General features: G+C 47.9%; 6 protein-coding genes across 6 annotated transcripts; 2 read left to right on the top strand and 4 right to left on the bottom strand.

Annotated features, from left to right (window-relative positions):
- Window positions 1-955: 955 nt before the first annotated feature.
- BDV27DRAFT_142657 (uncharacterized protein) lies at window positions 956-3049 on the bottom strand (the record flags this gene model as incomplete). The annotated part of the gene is made up of 6 exons (XM_032069982.1): window positions 956-1211; window positions 1257-1908; window positions 1945-2406; window positions 2447-2448; window positions 2566-2782; window positions 2848-3049. The coding sequence occupies 6 exons, from the start codon at window positions 3047-3049 to the stop codon at window positions 956-958; spliced, it is 1791 nt and encodes a 596-aa protein (XP_031930721.1).
- Window positions 3050-4680: 1631 nt separating this feature from the next.
- BDV27DRAFT_154785 (ankyrin repeat-containing domain protein) lies at window positions 4681-5556 on the top strand (the record flags this gene model as incomplete). Its single annotated transcript, XM_032072008.1, has 1 exon — window positions 4681-5556. The coding sequence occupies one exon, from the start codon at window positions 4681-4683 to the stop codon at window positions 5554-5556; it is 876 nt and encodes a 291-aa protein (XP_031930720.1).
- A 147-nt stretch (window positions 5557-5703) lies between these two features.
- On the bottom strand, window positions 5704-10668 carry BDV27DRAFT_123651 (putative nicotinamide nucleotide transhydrogenase). The gene is made up of 19 exons (XM_032065913.1): window positions 10072-10668; window positions 9460-10003; window positions 9310-9399; window positions 9269-9272; window positions 9135-9197; window positions 8823-9083; window positions 8650-8767; window positions 8141-8596; window positions 7934-8086; window positions 7742-7882; window positions 7528-7689; window positions 7303-7473; window positions 7000-7254; window positions 6820-6953; window positions 6623-6769; window positions 6406-6574; window positions 6169-6357; window positions 6038-6112; window positions 5704-5990 (listed from the first exon to the last, which is right to left on the bottom strand). Exons 1-19 carry the CDS (start codon window positions 10166-10168, stop codon window positions 5959-5961), a joined length of 3261 nt encoding a protein of 1086 aa, XP_031930719.1. The 5' UTR covers window positions 10169-10668; the 3' UTR covers window positions 5704-5958.
- A 992-nt stretch (window positions 10669-11660) lies between these two features.
- BDV27DRAFT_123647 (uncharacterized protein) lies at window positions 11661-12431 on the bottom strand. Its single transcript, XM_032065912.1, has one exon. It carries the CDS (start codon window positions 11877-11879, stop codon window positions 11667-11669), a length of 213 nt encoding a protein of 70 aa, XP_031930718.1. The 5' UTR covers window positions 11880-12431; the 3' UTR covers window positions 11661-11666.
- Window positions 12432-12662: 231 nt separating this feature from the next.
- On the top strand, window positions 12663-14942 carry BDV27DRAFT_154783 (putative amino acid permease; the record flags this gene model as incomplete). The annotated part of the gene is made up of 10 exons (XM_032072007.1): window positions 12663-12773; window positions 12877-12897; window positions 12952-13000; window positions 13054-13129; window positions 13180-13405; window positions 13476-13596; window positions 13662-14005; window positions 14066-14188; window positions 14256-14658; window positions 14755-14942. 10 exons carry the CDS (start codon window positions 12663-12665, stop codon window positions 14940-14942), a joined length of 1662 nt encoding a protein of 553 aa, XP_031930717.1.
- Window positions 14943-15112: 170 nt separating this feature from the next.
- Window positions 15113-17810, bottom strand: BDV27DRAFT_68845 (Zn(II)2Cys6 transcription factor). Its single transcript, XM_032077311.1, has 3 exons — window positions 16662-17810; window positions 15761-16564; window positions 15113-15702 (listed from the first exon to the last, which is right to left on the bottom strand). The coding sequence occupies exons 1-3, from the start codon at window positions 17469-17471 to the stop codon at window positions 15589-15591; spliced, it is 1728 nt and encodes a 575-aa protein (XP_031930716.1). The 5' UTR covers window positions 17472-17810; the 3' UTR covers window positions 15113-15588.
- Window positions 17811-19843: the final 2033 nt, after the last annotated feature.

Raw genomic sequence — 19843 nt, 5'->3', positions numbered from 1 at the left:
ACTACGATGTTCTTGGATAATATCCATGTAATTAATTAATTACCCTAAGCTCTAAGGAACCTGAAGAACAGTTTGAGTCTACACTATATCCAAGTACTATAGGGGCGCATTCCTTTTGTATTATATCCTCACCTGGTTTTTGACTCCATTGGCCTCATTTTCTTTTCCTATAGCATCATCATCACCCTGTTGTTATCAATCAAGCAAGCAAACAAGATTCTATTAACCAGTTCGAGCCTAACTACTGAACGTCTAGCTATGCAGGTAAAAGAGAACTCCCCTGTTCTTATCCTGATCCTTTCTCCCTTGGCTTGAGGCCTGCCAATTGTAGTGGGCTTAACACTGATTTTGCAGCAAAGCTTTACCCTGCCTTAACCTCACTACCCCAAATTTCTTGCATATTTGTTCTTGGGTGGATTGAAGGTTTATGCCACGCGTCGTGTACTTTGTGCCGATGCAAGGGACAAGAAGGACTCCCTTCCTCGGGGGTAGTGTTGGAGTGCAATCCAACGATTTTTATTCTCTGCCATAAATAAATGTCTTGGCTTGCTGCAACTCTTCCTGTGCCACTCTTCCCTAAAGAGAAGTTCCCGTCTGGTGAGTATCTTTAGTACCAAAACAAGTATAGAGTTGCCAAGTAAGGTCGGTCTCTGAAAGATATCGGTATGCTAACGCATACTGCACAGCAAACGAGACCGGGGAATAATCCCGGGGGAAGCAAAGGATATTATGCGAGTTGGTCTGTGATAATTCGCCTGGAAGATTGGCCATCTCAAAGAGTATGTACAACAATAGATATTTATGTTGCTATTTTTCAGAATTCTACGGTTGGTTACAAACACCCTGTTTTAGTCGAGATAGCCAAAAGACAATATATCATGGGGATCTGGATGTATGGTTTCAAATCAACGTTGAATCTAGGAATGAAGACTTCGTAGAATCATATGCCAGAGTATTAGTTGTTGGAGGACCAGGGTTCACCACTCGGCTGGATACAAGCCAACAGCCCCGGAGAGCCTTTGGGATGCCTTGAAATCTCTTCTGGGCTCAGTTGCTCGATGGGAAATATTCCCATTTTTGGCAACCTGCAGCAGAGAAGAGGCTCTAGAATAGTCCAAGCAGCATTGCTGAATCTACGGAGCAGCTCGCCCTGCGACTTGTTGAGAAGACCAATAAAGAGATGAAACTCTTCCTCCGTGGGCTTCCAAAACCTGTAGTTCGTCAGCTCCGTAAACCCTGTGGTAAATTCGACCTACATTATATCTGAAACGTTAGTGCCAGGCCGACCACCAAGTTCATTGTCTAAAATCAGTCCGAGAATTCCCTGGCCGAAGGCCTTCGTTAACATATGAAGACGCTTGCCGACTTTGCGGAGCCGGCTGAATTTTTTTAGTTGAATTTGATAGATCTCTGTACCCGGTTTCATATCTGGAAAGATCTCCGCCAGCATGGTTTGGGTAACTTTATACTCGTCTCTGTTTCTCGGGTTTCCCAGAGTCCTCTGAGATTTCTTGAACGTATCGGATGTGCAATGAACATAGCCAGTGCTAGAAGAGGTATTATGACCGCCACAATCTCGGAACATTTCAAGAATATGGTACCAACTCATAATCTGAATGATGCCAGCCTCTTGTTCCAAGTGCTCAATTAAAGCAAGTCTGTGTTGCGGAAGGGTGTCTCGTAGACGACACGATTGAAGACTGCCATGGTGTCTTGCTTGTTGTACCATCCGACCAAGCGCAATTATTGTATGGGGACTTGCGATAGTAATCAACAGACCTACAAAGGCCTCACCCAATCCTTTCTCTGGTTTCATCAACTGTTTGTGAATTTCCGGCCTAAAGTATGTGGCCTCTGGAGGCGGCAAGCGTTGCGATTCACATTTTGTTTTCTCGTTGGTTAGGAATTCTTGGAGTTCATGATTAATGCGGAAGGATATTGTACGTTTGACCCGCTTTCTCCCCTTCTGGTCGTTTCTCCCGGTATCACCAGGTCTCTTGGACTCAGTGGTACGTGAGCTCGGCGCTTCATATGAGATGGCAGAAGGCATTGGAAATGTCGCGTACTGAAGGTCACTCGGGGGGTCGATGCTAAGACTTGGCAACTCTGCAACAATGTTACCACCAAGGGTAGGGTTTATCTGGAAGACGTCAAAAGTAGTTAACATATTTGGGTCATTTGTGACACCCAGAGTAGAGATGTTCATCGATATCCCTGGGTCGTATATGGGGGGTATGTTCCCAGCGCTATCCCCACTGTTTTGAATCGTCGCCAAAAGATCATCGCAGCCAAATATTGGAAGCGCCGGGGCATACAAGCTGCCATGAACAGGGGGCGTAAGCATTTGAGGCTGTTCTAACCCGACCATGACCTGTGATGACTGATCAATCGGTAATGATTCGACCCCTATGTTTGCAGTTAGGGCAGCGTCCGCGACAGCAGATACAGCTTCAACAGTTGTCTCTGAGTAAGCCTCGAGCAACTGCCGATCAGGCCTCTTGAAGATGCTTTTGGTGAAATGTATGAGTAAGGTAAATCTCTCTGAACGCTCCATAATGTTCTTACCGGGACAGAACAAACAGCGTCGCTGAAATACAAGCATTAGTATCTGTATCTAGGAGGACAGCTGCAACAATTGCATTCATTGTATTGCGAAGCACCGTCGCCGATTCGAACCCCGATCGACAAGAGTACTGGATGTATTTGCTGATGCCGCTCCGTTTAGCGGCAAGAACAAAGTGGTCCTTCTTGGTGAACTCCAGTCTCAACTTTGCCTTATGCTCTGAGGATATTCGTAATTAAGCTGTGTATTTATTTGTAGCGATGGATGTATATCATTATACTCACCTTTGCTTGTACCCATGCGCATGAAAACTATGTTGAGCACCGTGTCCACCCAGGAGGCGCCAACTTGCGCTAGCTGTCTATTCCCCTCGTGGTTTTCATTTTCCACCCCCGCAGCAGTGAGGGCTTGACGTAGGTAGTTTTTGTTGGTGAAGTTACGTTGAATGATGTACTCCACGGCTTGAACCTGATCGAGTGAAGCCATTGGTATCTGTGAATCACAAAGGGCCAGTGGACGTGCGGCAATCATTCAACTGGATTGAATATGAAAAGTATGTTCGTAAATATAAGGGGATTTAAAGCAATTTTAGACTCCATAGCCCTGCAGGAAAGCTGATAAGGAGCTCTTTTATGGACAGGCGCTGTGAATAGAACAAAATAGTTCACCGATAACAGACACTCAAGGCCTATCTGTTTACTGATAGCAACTATTCGACTTGAAGGCATCAGTAGAGCAAGGGGTCTAAAATCAACAACATGGTCGAGAACTATCCACCTTGAACCCCTGGCTTCTGGCATATAACTTACATAGAGAAATAGGGACATAGACCAACTTTTCAACAAGCCCTGTGTTGTTCGGTGCCTCTCATTACCGAAGGCAGTGGGCGGTGGTTTGCTAGGAAATAACCTCGTCCTAATGCTTTAAATCATATTCAAGTAGATCTTTCCCGCAAGTCAATTAAGCGATCCTTAAGGTCTAGTATGATTGCCTCTTATGATTCGCGAAAGCAAAGGCACTGCAGTGCTGAGCCTGCGCATATGTAAGGAGCAATACAATCACCCAGAGGGCCAGGAGTGTTTCCGAACACGGCAATAGCCATGAAAGAAGCACGGTCATGGTTTAGTAGATACGAGGTATCATAATATTACTGGATAAATATGGCTAGTTTATGATGGCTTGCTGCCGTTTGTAATAATATGAAGGAAGCCTGGCTTCTAAAATACTGATGAACCCCAAATCTGTTATATTATAAGACCGAACCTATTATAGGCTTTAAAGCCTACACCTCTCTATAGCATAGACTAAGGATACCCTATATTGGATCTCTAAGTAATCTAGTAAATATAGCCTGGTTGTTAGCTATATACAGTTCTTTTTTCTATATTTAAACTATTCGGGATGTTCTCTGAAATAATATATAAATATAGAAAGGATTATTTATCTAATTGTCCTGCACTGAGTTGGCTATATTGGCTAGAGCTTTGCAAGATTGTGATAAGGACTTCTTGTTTGTGGTTAGATATTAAGAGCAAACTAATTATTAATTCCCACCTTGCCCCAACAAGCTCAATTGAAATCACTGTAAATATAACAAGGTTGAAGCATGAGGCATTTGGTTTTTGAAGAATTCCGTTAAAGCGGTGCGTATTTCCTTTCTTCGCCTACAGAAATGGGGGACTAGTAAGACCTGTTCCGTCACCCAAGAACTATATTAAGCTTCAAATCTTTGCTCTCATGGCAGCTGGTTGTTTGCAATATGACCGTTTTCTACCATATGTACCAGATACAGGAAGCATCCTCTCATGGAAACCCTATCCACGTAGTTTCCATCGTCCATCTCTTTCGATTCCGTGTAGTTCATTATAGGCCCTCTGGAGGCTATTGTCTACACTTCCCTATCGTCTCGTGTTTCGAGAAAATTGCCATATCATAGGTTGATATAACTCCGTACTTCAGCTTCACGGTAAACATGTATCCGACGGGTTGACCATGTTGCACAAGTTAGTGAGATTACTTACCATCTATGTCTTACTTGTGTTTGTGCGTACCAAAGAGCTATCGTGGGTAACGATCGTTTCCGTATACAGCACCTGAAGTGAAGTGAATCAGCTCTGATGAAAGCAGCATCTGCTGAACATGATGCGATAGTGCAGCTGTTTCTTGATCACGGTGCCCCTATCGACCGGCACAGGTCAGACGGGAAGAATCCCCTGGGCCTGGCAGCTGAGGCCGGGCGCCTCAGTACAGTCAAGTTGCTTATCACACGTGGAGCAAATCCCAAGCTCCCCAAGTCCGACCTAGGAAACACCCCACTTGCGATTGCCGTATCTCATGGGTATCCAGAGATTGTCGAGCTTCTTATCCAAAATGGTGCGATGGTCCGTCGCCAAAATGTAGAGGGAAACACACTGCTTTCTGATGCAGTGGAGAAACAACATTGGGAAACCGCTAAAGTTCTTCTTCAAAACGGCGCCAAGGTCGATAAGAGAAACTCACATGGCTTAACTGCGCTTGATAAAGCCGCGATGAGTAATAACATAGCAGGTGCTCGACTATTGATTGAACATGGAGCCCAAGTCAATTCCGATAGCTCGTTTGGAGGGGCGCCTCTCTTTGCTGCTGCAAGACGAGGCTATGAAGATATGGCCAGGCTGCTAATTAAGAATGGCGCCGACATCAACTCTCTGAGTGAGCTTGTACCACGGGCTTACAAGCAGCTTCCGGAATATGAGAAATTGAGGGATCTGTCACTGAGGAGGGGCGCCGACTCCGATTGCGCGCTGTCCTTTCCCGTGATACCGCTGTTGATGGCTGCAGCAAACGGTCATGAAGTAATGTGTCGGCTTCTAATATATAATGGTGCGGAGGTTAATTATGAGACCTTGATGGGGGTGACACCTGGATGTCTTGCAGAAGCCTACGGCTACCATGAGGTAAAGAGTCTTATTGAAAGAGTTAATTCTGGCCAGGAGTTTAAGTCTACCGTGTAAGATGTTGAGATATACATAGAATTAGATCCTATTGCATCGGTCTGGCGCGCCCTATGCATATCATACGGGTGTTCCGGGCATTTATCTAGGATTCTTGTTGGCTAGTAGTTGCGAGGTCGTGCTCGAAGATGCCTCAAAACAACACCTGTGCAACATCCAAACAAACGGCGCTTAATATGTCCTGCTCTAGACCTGTAGCTTTGCTTCTGGGCGTATTGTGAACACCTCGAGAGCTCGGGGAGTTGGCAACATTTATGACAGCATTTACTGGTGGATTCGCTCATACTAAAGGTCGGGTTATGGAAGAACAACCGCTTGAACACATTAAGAACATGCGGATACACTCTAACAAATAAACACATATAGCAGAGAAATACGAAGCAGAGATACATTGACCGCACTCTATTTACGAGCTTCAAGGTTGGCTTTGATAGCTAAGTTGCGTTAGAAATATCATTTCAGTGAGACCCGCGGTACTTACCGTCACATGAGCTCTTCGCATCTCCGAAAAGCATCCTTGTGCCAGGCATGTAGAACATCGGATTGGGCACATCGGCTGCAGGTGCCAATCAGTATAATAACATCACTGCACCACACGTATGTTGCACTCACCATATCCACTAGACATGCCTCTCTTCATTACGATCACTTCCTTGCTCTTCCACGCGTGCAAAACGGGCATACCCGAGATTGGGGAGTCGGGCTCCAATGCAATGGGATTGACTGTATCGTTTGCACCAATAACAAGAGTGACGTCCGTTTCGGAAAAGTCGTCATTGATTTCGTCCATTTCAAGTACAACTTCCCTGTTTCAGTCACGTGCACTACCCTGGGACAAGGGATACTTACTGTCGTAGGGTACCGAGGCCTCTGCGAGCAGTACATTACACTGTCCTGGCATTCGTCCGGCAACAGGGTGAATTGCAAAGCGGACATTGACCCCTTTGGCCCGTAACATACGTGTGATCTCGGAAATCGCGTACTGTGCCTTTGCCACCGCCATGCCATATCCAACGACCTACAGCCTGTCAGTTGCTATACGACAGCCAAGTACCAATATGCATACAATAATGACGTTCTCTGCGTTTGCAAGTGCGTCTACTGTGTCATCAATAGAGGTTTGTGTAACTTGACCCTCGATCTTCTTTGCTTGTTGGGGAGCTGCAATCCCACCGAAGAGGACATTGGTGAGAGACCGATTCATAGCGACGCACTATGGCAAGTTAAATCAGCTGTGAAAGATAGAATGTTCAAAATACCTACCATAATGTATGACAGAATAGAACCGCTTACGCCGATCAAAGACCCTATGCTCGTCAAGAGTGGATTGTTGAGCATAAAACCCTCCGCGACCAGGGCAAAGCCCGAGTACGCATTTAGGACGGTGATGACAACAGCTGCCAAAGGTTAGCAAGTTCTCATCGGGGGAATGAAAGGACATACGCATATCGGCCCCGCCAATGGCCGCGGTCGTGGTGTAGCCCTTCAGAAAGCTGAGTGCCGTGTTTGCACCAAGGCACGTAGCCGCAATAACAGGAGAGCCTGGAGCCATAGAAACGAATGCACCCATTGTGGCCAAATTAGTGCCTAGCAATGTCGAATTTATCACATGTCGCCCAGGAAGAATAGTAGGCCTTGATGATATGCGGCCTGCTAGCTTCAGGAACGCTACAATGGACCCGGTAAATGTGACGCCGCCTGCTATTGTCAGGATCCGGTAAGTCATTCATCATCCAAAGGACCTACCTATCAGAACGCCAAGGTATGCTGTGACCATGTGCAGCGTTGAAATGTCTGCAACATCTGTAATCACACTACCGATACTTGTGAGAACCGCTGCTAATCCAACCACGGAATGCAACGCAGCAACTGTTTGGGGAAGTCCAGTAGGTGTAATACGGCGACCGATTAATGCTCCTAGATAGATGTGAGAAAATTCCCAGTATGTTAACCAATCAAGATAACACCTACCGACTACAGATCCGACACCGGCGACAGCGCCGAATTGAGCTAACACTTCAGGTGAAAACCCTACAGCTGCGAGGGATGCGAGTATTCCAGACGCTACACCCAGAATTCCAAGTATATTGCCTCGTCTGGCAGTTTGCTGCGATGCCAGGCCAGAGATCGATCCTATGTTTTGTTCAGAAGTTGGAGGGTAAGGACGTTGCGTCATTGCACTCACCAATGCAGAGGACACTGCTAATCAGGTATCCGGCTTGTACCAACCCGGCCATGCCCGTACTAGCCGCAGCAACAAATCCTCCTCCAAATAGAAGAGCTGGTACTGCATACAACCATGGGTATTCTGGCGGATCAGTTGGACCTATAAATTATAAGCAGCTAGTAGTATTTTGCTGGAAGCAGAAGCACCAACGCTTAAACATGTCTAGCATGCGCTTTGTCACCACAAACCCTCCAGACACATTGACGAATGCTAGAAGCACCGAGATAGCTCCGAGGATCTCTGGGATTGTGCTTGGCAGATAACCTCCGCCCATGATGAAGAAGCCACCAATGCCAACCATACCTAGTGCCGGCTCATCAGTACCAGTACAAATGCCTATGGAGAAGCTCGACTCACCCGATATTGCGTTCGTAACACTCATGAGCGGAGAATGAAGGGCGGGGGCGACTCCCCACACGGCACGGTAGCCAACAAGGCCAGCAAGCCCGAAAGTCAGCATATTGCCCATAAAGATAGGGCCAGTTGCTTTTCCTAGTGCCAGAGTAGTTCCCATGCCAGCGGTGACAGCCGCCACATCTCGCGTTGCTTTTTGCCAGGGCGTTAGTGCCAGTTCCGTCTGTTCCTTTGCTGGAGGTGCGGCTTCTACTTTTGGCGCGGGCGGGGGAGCTGGTCGTGGTGCCGGAGGAAGTATTTCTCCATCGAGTGTGACGATTGAGCCGCGTACAACCTCGTCGGATAAATCAACACCGAACGACTTTTCCTGGGGTGCCATAGATAGAAGGTACTTCGTGATGTTGTTGGAATAGAGAGTAGATGACTGGGTAGGTAGTCGCGATGGCAGATCAGTGTATCCTAGGCAAGTTAGCATCAGATATGAAATAATACTTCTCGAAGTCCGAACAAACCAATAACAGTGACGTCGTGGTACTTGGTCAATTGCCCGGGGACAGTTGCTTCACAATTGCCACCAGCCTCTGCCGCAAGGTCGACAATGACAGAACCGGGTTTCATAGCAGCGACCATCTTGATCGACGTGAGTACATATTCCTTCGGCCATGAGTAATGCCGAAACACGTACCTCTTTGGTAATGAGCTTCGGTGCGGGCTTTCCGGGAATCAAAGCAGTGGTCACGATGATGTCTACCTCACGACATTGTTCCATGAAAAGCTTCATCTCGGCTTCGATAAACTCCTTGGACATTTCTTTGGCATATCCGCCTTGGCCAGCGCCATCTTCTTGTATGTCCACTTCAATGAATTCCGCACCTAAGGATTGGACTTGTTCACGGACGGCTGGGCGCGTATCAAATCCACGAACAATGGCGCCTAGACGACGAGCCTAGAGTTGCAATGTTGGCACAGGCAGTCTCAAGAATAACGATGAACTTACAGATGCAATGGCACTCAAACCAGCCACGCCAGCTCCAATAACTAGGACCTTACTAGGGGGTATCTGGTTTTATTTCCCGTCAGTACTATAACTACGGATTGGACAAGTAGAATAACCTTTCTGCATAGTATTACCGTTAGCGAGTCTGCCCCAACAGGACCAGGAGGATACCTACCCAGCAGCAGTGACCTGGCCCGTCAAGAAACGGCCGAACTGATTGGACGCCTCGAGAATAGCTTTGTACCCAGCAATGTTGGCCATGGAACTATGAGTTACCCCTCACGGTCAGCGAGTAGTCATTATCGAAACCTCTTACGCTACGCACCTAAGGGCATCGAAAGTCTGAGCACGGGAAATCCTAGGAACCATGTCCATCGCAAAGGCGGTCACGCGGCGGGATGCAAGTTGGTCCACCAGCGGTTTATTCTGGGCGGGATATAGAAACGAGATGATCGTGCTGCCTTGCTGAAGAGCTTCAACTTCATTGCCAGGTTGAGGACCGCGAACTTTCAAGATGATATTACTTTGTGACCATACTGTCGCTCGGTCGACCATAGTAGCTCCGGCTTGTTCGTAGGCTTGATCCAGGAGCTCAGCTGCCTCTCCAGCGCCGCGTTCAATCAACACACGCGAGAAGCCCTTCTTAAGTAACAAGGCAACATTCTGAGGGGTAATGGCGACGCGACGTTCATTTGGATATGTTTCCCGGGGTACACCGACCGTTAGGGAGGAGTATGGAACGACCGGAACTGGGGACGGAGAGGAAGAGGTGCTCGCACTTCTCTTGGCAACCTGCGGCCATGGCGGAACGAAGGGTCCTTCGTAGGCGTTACGCTGGTATGGCACATAAGGGGTCCGAATTTGTATAACTATCAAACAGAGGGGTGCATTAGCGATTACTGCTACGGGACATTGCTGCGCAAAATTGTTCACTCACCCGAGTGTTGAAAGGCGAGAAGTGATTTTCCTGGGCGGGCGATGGAAGCCGCTCGACACGGTCCCAAGGCCGACCTCAGGGTCAAGGAAACACTCATGCTTGGTAACGGCGAGACAGAGTGTATAGCTGGTTATGGGAGCGAATGCGGAAAGGCCTCATTCCAGTCGAGGCCAGCTTCGTACCACCCCAGGGTCGGCAGCTAATCTTGGGTAGAGCATCAGACCCTTGATATGAAGGGAAATGAGATAAAGCAAGTCGGAAAAGGAGGAAGACAAAGGAAGCGCATACACCCCCTCCCATCTATAAGAGGGGCCGGGTAAAGTGAGTACCTGATGAATGAAAGGATTAATTACTATTAGTCGTTCGGCAAGGCATCGACCGAGTTGTCCATGAACGAACGCGCTTTCCCCCCTTTCAGCAGACGGGCCGGTGATCACGTTTTCCAGCATTCCTCCGAATCGCCGTGTGCATTGGCATGCTTCTCTATAGGTTCGATAGAAGGAAACGGTGGTATTGGCTCATGCAACTAAAATAGATTGGGTGGACATTGAGGGGAACCCAACGCGGGGAAAGCAAGTCGATCCGCGCGCCGTAACGTGGAGAAAGATGTTGTTCTTGGCAGCGTTCAATATTTTCTCCACCAGGGAGATCAATTACTAGTCACCTGTCATGCTATCCTTCTGCCCGGTTGGTCACGGACAAGTCTCGTGATACTTTCCTTGTTTTCTCTCGCAGGACTTGAACTAATACGGCATATCTTCTTGCATTAAAATAACATAAAACAAACCAAAACTTGAACTGGCACTGTGAAACCTGCGGGTTTACATTTTGATTTTGATCTTACAAGTTACAACCCACCTCAACTAGATTAACCTCATTGTTTTAGTGGATATCTTCATCTTTTCTGACTGTCCCGATGAGTTCTACTTTATCTAAATTTATTCGATCTCAAAATTTTATTTTATTTTATTTTTTATTTTTTTTTTTTTAGAGTTCTCTGCTACCCGAGACATGACAATATCCATCGTATAGTAGTTGGACACATAGATGTGTATTTAAATTCAAAGCCCCTGTCATAAATATCTTTAAATTTCTATATAGTTAACACAAGTGAAGCTTTGCAATATCCCATGGCGATATTGATGTGGTATCCCGGGCGGTTTCAAGGGTTATACGGCGCCTCCCGCATAGAGTTCTGCATTATAAATATATAATCCCCAAATCCACTACAACGGTCAGTCCATTTGACCATCGACCAGGGTTCTTGTCCTCCTTGAATCAAATTTGACAATTACTTAACCCCACCAGTCTCACCACCCGGTAGATGTTGTGATAGATTTATACAAAACTATTACTGAAAGGTTCTCCTTGATAGGGGTCTAGCTTTTGAGACATGGGAGTGGTTTACAATAGGAACCAATAGTGTATGGTTCATTTACCATGAGACAAGAGAGAGGTTTAACTCAGCACCAATCCAACAATCATTTCACGATCGCGTTTAGTGAATATAACTTCTCTCTCTCCGACAATGGTTGGAGACTACTACAAGCTACTCTGCTGATGAGAGTCACGTGAGACAATGTGACCCTGGTTGGCTAAGACTGCACATGATCTCGATACGTACCTGTACATGTTGTACTACCATACAAAAAACTGCTATCAGTTTCGTTTGTCACAACAAACAACCTCAAGAGCAACAGTGGCTGGACCACCGAAACGGCTCTTTGGCGGTATCGTACGGATTTCCTTACGACAGTGGCTCGACTCCACCAACGGTGGGGCAGAGATGATGCGATGACGGCCGACATCCGGTTTGACTGTCGCCTACACAATGATCAGACTACTCCGTACAATACATACATATATGCTGACATTTAAGGGTAGGACCTAGCTTGACAATTCTACCCTTTCAGACACCGGTGAAAGACGAATAACATCAGGCCATTAGCTTCGTATTAGAACCCTACATGAATGGGCCGGCCATGGCGCGGTAATCTCTCTTAAGGTTCTTTGAAGTAAGGTACAGTGCGAGACCCACTGGCCTCGAGTCCATCCGCACAGCTACTCTGATTGGCATTTTCATCCCTTGGCTTCCTGAGAGTGGAAAAGAAGGAAATTGAGCGCCAGCTTTTTTTTGACCCTCGGGCTTCCTAAATATCAACTCTTGCGGAGCAGTCATCTCCGATCGACCTCAAGAGAGCTCAATTTGCGCTTAAAGATCACCAAGCGCAGCTGGTACACTTGCAAGAATCCCTGTCAATTTAGAGGCACTTTGACCCAAGACAACCGGGAATTTTCGCTGTCTTTCTAGTTCGCCTTAGCGGTTTTTTTTTTTTTTTTTTTTTAAAAAAAAAAAAAAAAAAAAAAACCTTCTCGTGTCTTTTCCGCTCCCACGGTGGGGTCAACAGGTTCCTGACATTTTTATCTGTAAAACTCAATCGTTGGGAGGTCACAATAAACCTTGTGTGTTTTTTTCTTTCCTTTCTTTCTTTTTCTCTTCTTCTGCCCTCTCTTATTCATTCGAGTCGCGGATTTTGCGCGCTTCCTGAGATAAGATAATCGGCAGTTACTGGCCCTGCGATACTGCTGTCATGGCGCCCGCTCAGCAGCAAGCCGATCTCCTCGTTGACCAGGATGCGCATCCAATCGTCAACGAGGAAGTCCGAAGCCAAACAGAGTCGCAGGATGATGCAGCCCTTCTGGTGCGTGTTAAATATTTACTTTGATCTCCTATGTTTGCATTTCCCAATGCATAGAAGATTACTACCCTGATATCGCTATGGTAAGTACTAACTGTATCACCAGAAAACGATGGGCTACAAGCCAGTAAGTCTTTGCCCGATTTCCATATCAGCTGTAAGCATGACCTCATAATTTCAGGTCCTTCATAGAACATATACATTTTTTGAGAACTTTGCAACCACGTTCGGTAGGTCAAAGAAACCCTATACAAAATATCCAAATGGCTAACGAACTTATTAGCTGCTCTTTACTTCGTCGGTGGTGTGCGTGTTACTTTCAGTACCGGTATTGCGGCTGGTGGTAACTTGGCCTACTGGTAAGGCTTATGGTATCTTTTGTGGGGTACCAGTCACTCACCCATATCAGGACGAGTTATCTAGTTACCATGGTATTCACCTATATCACTGCTGCGGTCATTGCGGAGGTATGCTCTGCCTCCCCATCTGCAGGTTCGATTTATCTGTGGGCTGCTGAGGCCGGTGGTCCTCGATTTGGCCGACTCTTCGGCTTCATCGTCGCATGGTGGAGTACTACCGCATGGACGACCTTTTGCGCCAGCAACACCCAAGCGGCTGTGAACTACATGCTCTCGGTAAGTCTGATTCATTAGAACTCGCCTACTCCAGCTGAACCCCGAATGAGCGTACTAACCAGTCTCATAGGAGCTGACGGTCTTCAACGTCGACTTCCCCACGGACACATCGAGCGTCAAGTTCCGTGCGGTGCAATGGATCTGCACAGAGATCCTGCTGGCACTGGCTGCCATCTTGAACTTCATGCCACGTATGTTCAGACGCCTAATGCAGATGCATCTCTTAATATAAAAGCATACCACTCACACCCAACAGCCAAATACTTCCGCTATGTGTTCTGGTTCTCATCCCTGGTCGTGCTACTCGATTTCATCCTTAACATCATCTGGCTCCCCATTGGAGCACACAACACCTGGGGTTTCCGAACCGCCGAAGAAGCTTTCATGTCGACGTACAACGGCACCGGCGCCCCACCAGGCTGGAACTGGTGTCTGTCCTATCTCGCCACAGCAGGTATCCTGATCGGATTCGACGCATCTGGCCACGTCGCTGAGGAGACCAAAAACGCCTCCATAACCGCCGCGCGAGGGATCTTCTGGAGTACAGTAGTGAGTGGAATCGGAGGACTGGCCACCATCATCCTGTTCCTCTTCTGCGCGGTAAGTTCAGCGCACTCTGCGAAACTCATTGAACATCCACCCAACTAATACACCCCCCAGCCCGACCCAGACACGCTCTTCTCATTCGGCTCTCCGCAACCATTTGTCCCCCTCTACGCGGTCGTCCTTGGCGAAGGCGGCCACATCTTCATGAATATCATTTGCATCGTCGCCCTGTGGCTCGTAAGTCAAACCCCCTACCACTGTACCGCACTCATCACACCCCACCTAACCAAATGACAAAAACAAGAACACCGCAATCGCAATCGTAGCCGCCTCGCGTCTCGTCTTCGCCGTAGCTCGCGACGGCGTCCTCCCCTTCTCATCATGGGTCTCCAAAGTCCATAACGGCCAGCCCCGCAACGCCGTGATCGTCGTCTGGGCCGTAGGAGCCCTCATCACCTGCACTCTCCTCCCCTCCGACGTGGCATTCACCTCTCTTGTCTCCGCCGCCGGTGTCCCCAGCGCAGCCGCCTACGGGCTCATCTGTCTCGCTCGTCTCATCTGCACCCCGAAGCGCTTCCCAAAGCCTCAATGGAGTCTCGGAAAGTGGAGCAAGCCGTTCCAGTTCATCGGCGTGTTTTGGAATGGATGGGTTGTTGCCGTTCTCTTTTCGCCGTATGCGTTTCCCGTTACCGGGGCGAATCTGAATTGTATGTCCCTCTGGATTTTCTTTTCATTGTGGTTTTTTGATGTGTTGTTGGGGTTGTGGGGGTGGTTTGTGAACGGTTGACTAATTTTGTGTGCAGATGCTCCGATTATCATGGCTGGTGTTACTATCTTTGCGATTATTTCGTACTTTGTTATGCCTGAGGAGGCGTGGTTGCCTCGGAACCGGATCTCGCATTTCATTGATAGCAAAGGCGCCCAGGCGACTGTGGAAGAGGTGGAGCGGCCTTCGGGCGAAGATCAAGGGACCAGTAGTGCCCGGCTATGATGCGACGTATTTTGATCAAGGACAGGTGTGTCCGGTACTCGGTGGGTGGTGTTAATAAATTCAAAAAGGGGCCAGTGATAGACTCTGGTGGTTGATTAGAGTGTATATTATAGCGTTGAGGTATTTGTTATAGACCATGGCATTCCGCATAATCATGCTAGTATCGTAGTTTGCACATTGGTTCTTTTTTATTTTAATTGCGATATGCCAATAGTTGGTCGATCAATCACTGTGTCAACATCTATGTCTATTTTGAAGAAAACGCCCCAAGTCTATACACCGTTATGTTCCAGGTTTAATGTAATACCATGTTAGAGGCTCCTGCAGATGAGCAAGGCTAGATTATCCAGTAGCGAGTAGCCCCGCAGGATGATCCCAACATTATTAATATTTCCACGAATCAGAATCATAGGGTCCGGCCCTGTCTGATGGCTGTCCGTGCCCTAACGCCAGATTCATCCCTTAATCAGAACGCAGATTCCCGACCGTCGCTAATGAAAATCAAAGATTGCGAAGATAGTACCCTCAGCCAGGCGAGTGAGGTTGTATGGGTAGCAGACGATACCATCGTCTTCTGTAGCTGGTGCTTAGGCTGCACCAGATGGATCAAAGCATCGTTGGTCGTATCGAGTGCTTTTATGCGAGATTACGGAAGGAGAATCGAAGACCGAACGTCCTCCATCCTGTCTATCCACCCCTCCGGGAATGCGCGTTGCTTGAACCAGGCCTTCTCCAGTTCTTCAAGGCCCTTTTCAACGTTCTGTGAAGAAACAATTAGTATTCATATCACTTGGTGCTGGGGGATCGTTGCGTCGTACCTTGAATCCAAACCGTTGTAGATTGATCATGGTTTCCCGCACGAATTTCTGCTCACGCTCATTATGAGTCTCGCGTCCCGCGATGAACAAAGGCCACAGAACTGCCAGCTGGCCAACGTCTTTGGCAAGTTTTCCAATCAGATTTAAGATTCGCGACGCAAGCATGTCTAGAAGGGCTCTTTGGGGAACACGGTCGGGGCGGTCTGCTGCTGCGACCTTGTGCAAGTAGAGAACGGTCGCCTTTTCGTATGACTCGATACAGCCAGCATACTCCAAAACCTGTGGGTAGGGATATTGCTTCAGGCTCTCGTCATCGAGTTCACCAACTTCTTGGATGCACTTGGGTGCATTGAGCCGCCACTGGACTAGGCGTCCCATCAGATCCTGGTACAACAAGTCTTGCTGTTCAGGGGGCATCTGCCCGTCGCTTTTTGCCTTCCCGAAAGAACTAATAGCTGCTTGAATCTCCATCATCTGAGACCAACACTGGCGAAGTTCCACCAGAAGGGGATTCTCAGCGGATGCATCCGCCGACAAACTTGGGATACCCAGGTTATATTCCCAGCCGCCACCATGCGTTCTCCAGTAGCTGCCCTCAACTACAGTCCCTTCGCTAGTGGCACAAGCGCCTGCGACGTCAAGGTAAGAAAGGAGAGAAACGAGAAAATGTCGAAGGGGGTGGTTCATTTCGGCTTGGCGTTGCGCCTCTTTGGCCGGGTCACTATTGGGGAGGAAGAGTAGACGATATATCTCACGAGCACCTTTCAGATGAATGTTCCAGTTATGGTTTTGGGAGTCCATCATCTAGCCAAGTCAGCTTTGACTCAGAGCGCCATAGACATGTGCCCCTTGAAAGGATATTTTCAGATGCCGGGCCAATAGAAATTGGGAAGCGACTTACTTCGAAAAGAGAGAGTAATAAACAAGTGGCGAGGTCTGTTAATTGCAAGTTCTGGTCGGGCTGCGTATATCGAGTACGGAAAGACTTGACCACCTCTCCATATTTGCCCATGGCCCGTTGAAAGTGTAGATTCCGTTGTTGACCTCTAGAAGTGTTTGCGAGATGTAATGCTCCCAGTGCCTGCATAGCGTTGGCCATGGTTGGTGATGCCCGGGCCAGTTCGGGAAAATATCGTCTGTAAGGGTTGATGTTGATTGAGTTATCGTAAATCAGCAGCAAGGTTGCCACACTGTCGATAAAATGAGTATAATAGCGACCGTCCACGCAGTCTAACGAAGATGACATGAATACAGCTGGCGAAATGGGTTCCTGGAATCGATATTTCATCGGCTTCGATTCCGGGATAGTGGTTGGGGATACTACTAGCGCATCGTAGGATTCATCCTCTTCGCCGGGTTCAATTTTGATCAATTTATTGCCATCGGTGGGATCCAGGACATGCGAGATAGGCTTCTTTGTCTCTCGTTTCTTTGGCGGTGAGGACGAAGACTCCGGCGTCTGAGGTGGGCCATAGACCTTGAATGTCATCCGCCCTTGTGTGCCATCACATTCTAGACCCAAGCGAGTACAATTCTTGCACGACGGTGAAGCCTCGTCGCAGCGAACATGACGTCGACGGCATGTCGAACAGCCGGTAAACCCCCGGTGATGCCATCGGCGAACCCGCTTTCGTTTCTCAGGTGCGGGCGTGGATTGCGGGGTTGCTGAAGGAGGCTTTGCCTGTGCGCAGACGACCGTTTGGATCTCCATGAGGTGAGATGGGATTTGTATAGAACAAACCGTGAGGTTGAGACATAAAGGCGAACGAGAGAATTAGGTCTAGCCTGAGCGAGGGATAGCCAGACGATAAGGAATACGAATCAACACCTCATTGACGGGAAGGACATGGGAAGGGTGGGAGATGAGACGTAGATATGTCGGAGGAAGAATGGGACGAAACGAGAGTGAGTTGGAGGATATACTCAAGTGTGTGATGATAAGAATAGTAATAGTAGCAGGAGTAGTTGTTGTAATAGTCGAGGTCGTAGTTGAAGAGGCAAAATGAAAAGTTAACTTTCGTCAGAGACTCTTTTTCAAAATTACCTTTAAATTGCAATTTAATTAAATTGGGAACTCATTGGAACCTTCCAAAAACAGATGAAACTCAATCATTGGTTCCAGTGGAGTCTTTTGCAGCGTTTGATTGGTTTGACCCCGTTTGGATTTGCGGGCGACCGACAATCCTGGAGGTGAGAATTTAGCAAAAAAAAAAAAAGACACTTTTCTTTTCTCCTCAACGCTTCAAATTTCCCACTCTTGGACTCTCTTGAGACATGGGGTCCGAAATATGCAATCTATCCTAGTTCTCCGTTTCTCCCTTCAACTTCAACTTCAACTTCAACAACCCCTCTTGTCTCAATTTCTCACATGCAGATGGATCATCCACACCATTCGAATTCTAAAACCCACCCCCCACGACTCGAAAGCGGAGTAAGAAGAAATGCGACCAAAATGTCTGTGTGTCGGTGGTGTGGTCATATTGTGGTGTGTGGTGGATGCTGCCTCCGCCCAGAGTCTTTGGCCCAAAAATCTCCCACGACTGCTGATCGACCCTAGTGGTTGATCATATTGTTCCCTAGTACTGCTGCTTTACGGAGTACATGATTCCCAATCCCGCGATCACTGCAGTCGTTAGCTGCAGGCAACTGTCTCCAGTGTTAGTGGGAGAAATAACCTTTCATCTGCAGGTGAAAAAAAAATACCTCATCGTGTCTGCCCAATGGAACGGCCAGTTACTCTGGTTCTGTGACTTCATCCGGGACTGAATAGTCTGGGCCACTGTTTCTCGGGTCCCCACAGGATCCACTTGCCACGATTCCAACCGATAGTGCTGCTGGCCTATAATTTGGTGATCGTCCCAGAGCTAAGGATTTGGTTTCCCCTGGCCAGTAGCGATCATGGTCATGGGGAGAAGCCGAGGGTGTGGTCTCTCAAAGGATTCACGCCGAGAAGCGAACTAATGCTGGCTATCACTAGTGCCAAGTACTGGATTCATCCACTTTACTAAAACGAGTTGTCACCTCGTGCCATTTCATTCGAGAATTCCTAGACCCGCCTCCTGCGTGGCCTTGCCTTGATCGCTACGACTGAACAATGGCATTTATCCCTGTTAGTACATTTCGAAATGGGAAAAAGATAGCAATATCTCTTGCAGTCAAAACTCCGATCGACGCACACAATCTTGCTGTAATCTGTGACCGGGTCCCTGGCTGCAGTCGGAATCGCCCGCGCTAGTCCGCCGCTCTTAATAACAGACTATCTGGATGAATATTATCCGTGGCCGAAGGACTGCTATAGGCATCCATGCAATTTTGATGCTTGCAACACGATCGAGTCCAACCTGCCTAGCCTTTTGCTAGATAAAATCTAGCGGCATTCGAGAAACATCTTGCACACAAGCCGCGGTTACATTGGGCGGGTTCCGCGGTACCACACCTACGCGAGGGAGTTTTCCTCCGGTTGCCTCCTAGTGATTTAAACCTGGAATGCCAAGAGCGAGCTTTCAACTCTATCATGCAGTTAGACAGTCATCCGTCCTTGGTACCGTCGGGGGCTCCCACCGGCACCGGCTTTCGTTCAATGGCTCAAACTGAGGATCGACCAGATCCCGAACCCTTTGGGCATAGCACGGATTGTTTCACTTTTCATACAAATGAAGTGGGACGATAAAATGGATAAGATTTGGCTATGCCATACGTATGTCAGAGGCTTTGTAACTTTAATCATCCAGACGGTCCCTGAGAACGTGGGCGAGATTCGAACATTAACAATCAAGACCTTGTCACTTGCGACGGTACGGAGGACTGCTGATCCTGCGGCCCGTTGCTGACCATCAAGGCTTCGGTGAGCGTCGCTAACTTTGACCCAATCCGTGGAACTCCTGCTTGCGTTGGCCAATAGTAAAGGCATTTGGCAATCATTGCGTCAGGGTCGGTTCATTCCTATAATTCACTCTTATTATTTCCCACTATGCCACGATCGACGGTATTTGCATTTACTCGGCAGATGGCCACATCTGGGCCCATGCACACCCAACTTGCGGTATCGTGAACTCCGCCGTGCCGTAAAATCGCACGACCTTG

This window comes from Aspergillus caelatus, assembly GCF_009193585.1.
Source record: "Aspergillus caelatus strain CBS 763.97 unplaced genomic scaffold BDV27scaffold_33, whole genome shotgun sequence".
Lineage (NCBI taxonomy): Eukaryota > Fungi > Ascomycota > Eurotiomycetes > Eurotiales > Aspergillaceae > Aspergillus > Aspergillus caelatus.
Note: the sequence above shows the minus strand (reverse complement) of the source record. Positions and strands in the feature narration are given on the sequence as shown.

Bases quoted from the DNA above. Each gene is read 5' to 3' on its own strand.
- BDV27DRAFT_123651 (XM_032065913.1), bottom strand. From the start codon at position 10,168: ATGAGTGTTTCCTTGACCCTGAGGTCGGCCTTGGGACCGTGTCGAGCG. The intron at 8,087-8,140 runs GTGAGTCGAGCT...AGCCGGCACTAG, and splicing joins TGTTACGAACGCAATATCGG to GTATGGTTGGCATTGGTGGC. The intron at 6,575-6,622 runs GTATGCATATTG...GACAGGCTGTAG, and splicing joins ACGCAGAGAACGTCATTATT to GTCGTTGGATATGGCATGGC.
- BDV27DRAFT_123647 (XM_032065912.1), bottom strand. From the start codon at position 11,879: ATGTCGGCCGTCATCGCATCATCTCTGCCCCACCGTTGGTGGAGTCGA.
- BDV27DRAFT_68845 (XM_032077311.1), bottom strand. From the start codon at position 17,471: ATGGAGATCCAAACGGTCGTCTGCGCACAGGCAAAGCCTCCTTCAGCA. The intron at 16,565-16,661 runs GTAAGTCGCTTC...TGACTTGGCTAG, and splicing joins TATTACTCTCTCTTTTCGAA to ATGATGGACTCCCAAAACCA. The intron at 15,703-15,760 runs GTACGACGCAAC...GTTTCTTCACAG, and splicing joins TACAACGGTTTGGATTCAAG to AACGTTGAAAAGGGCCTTGA.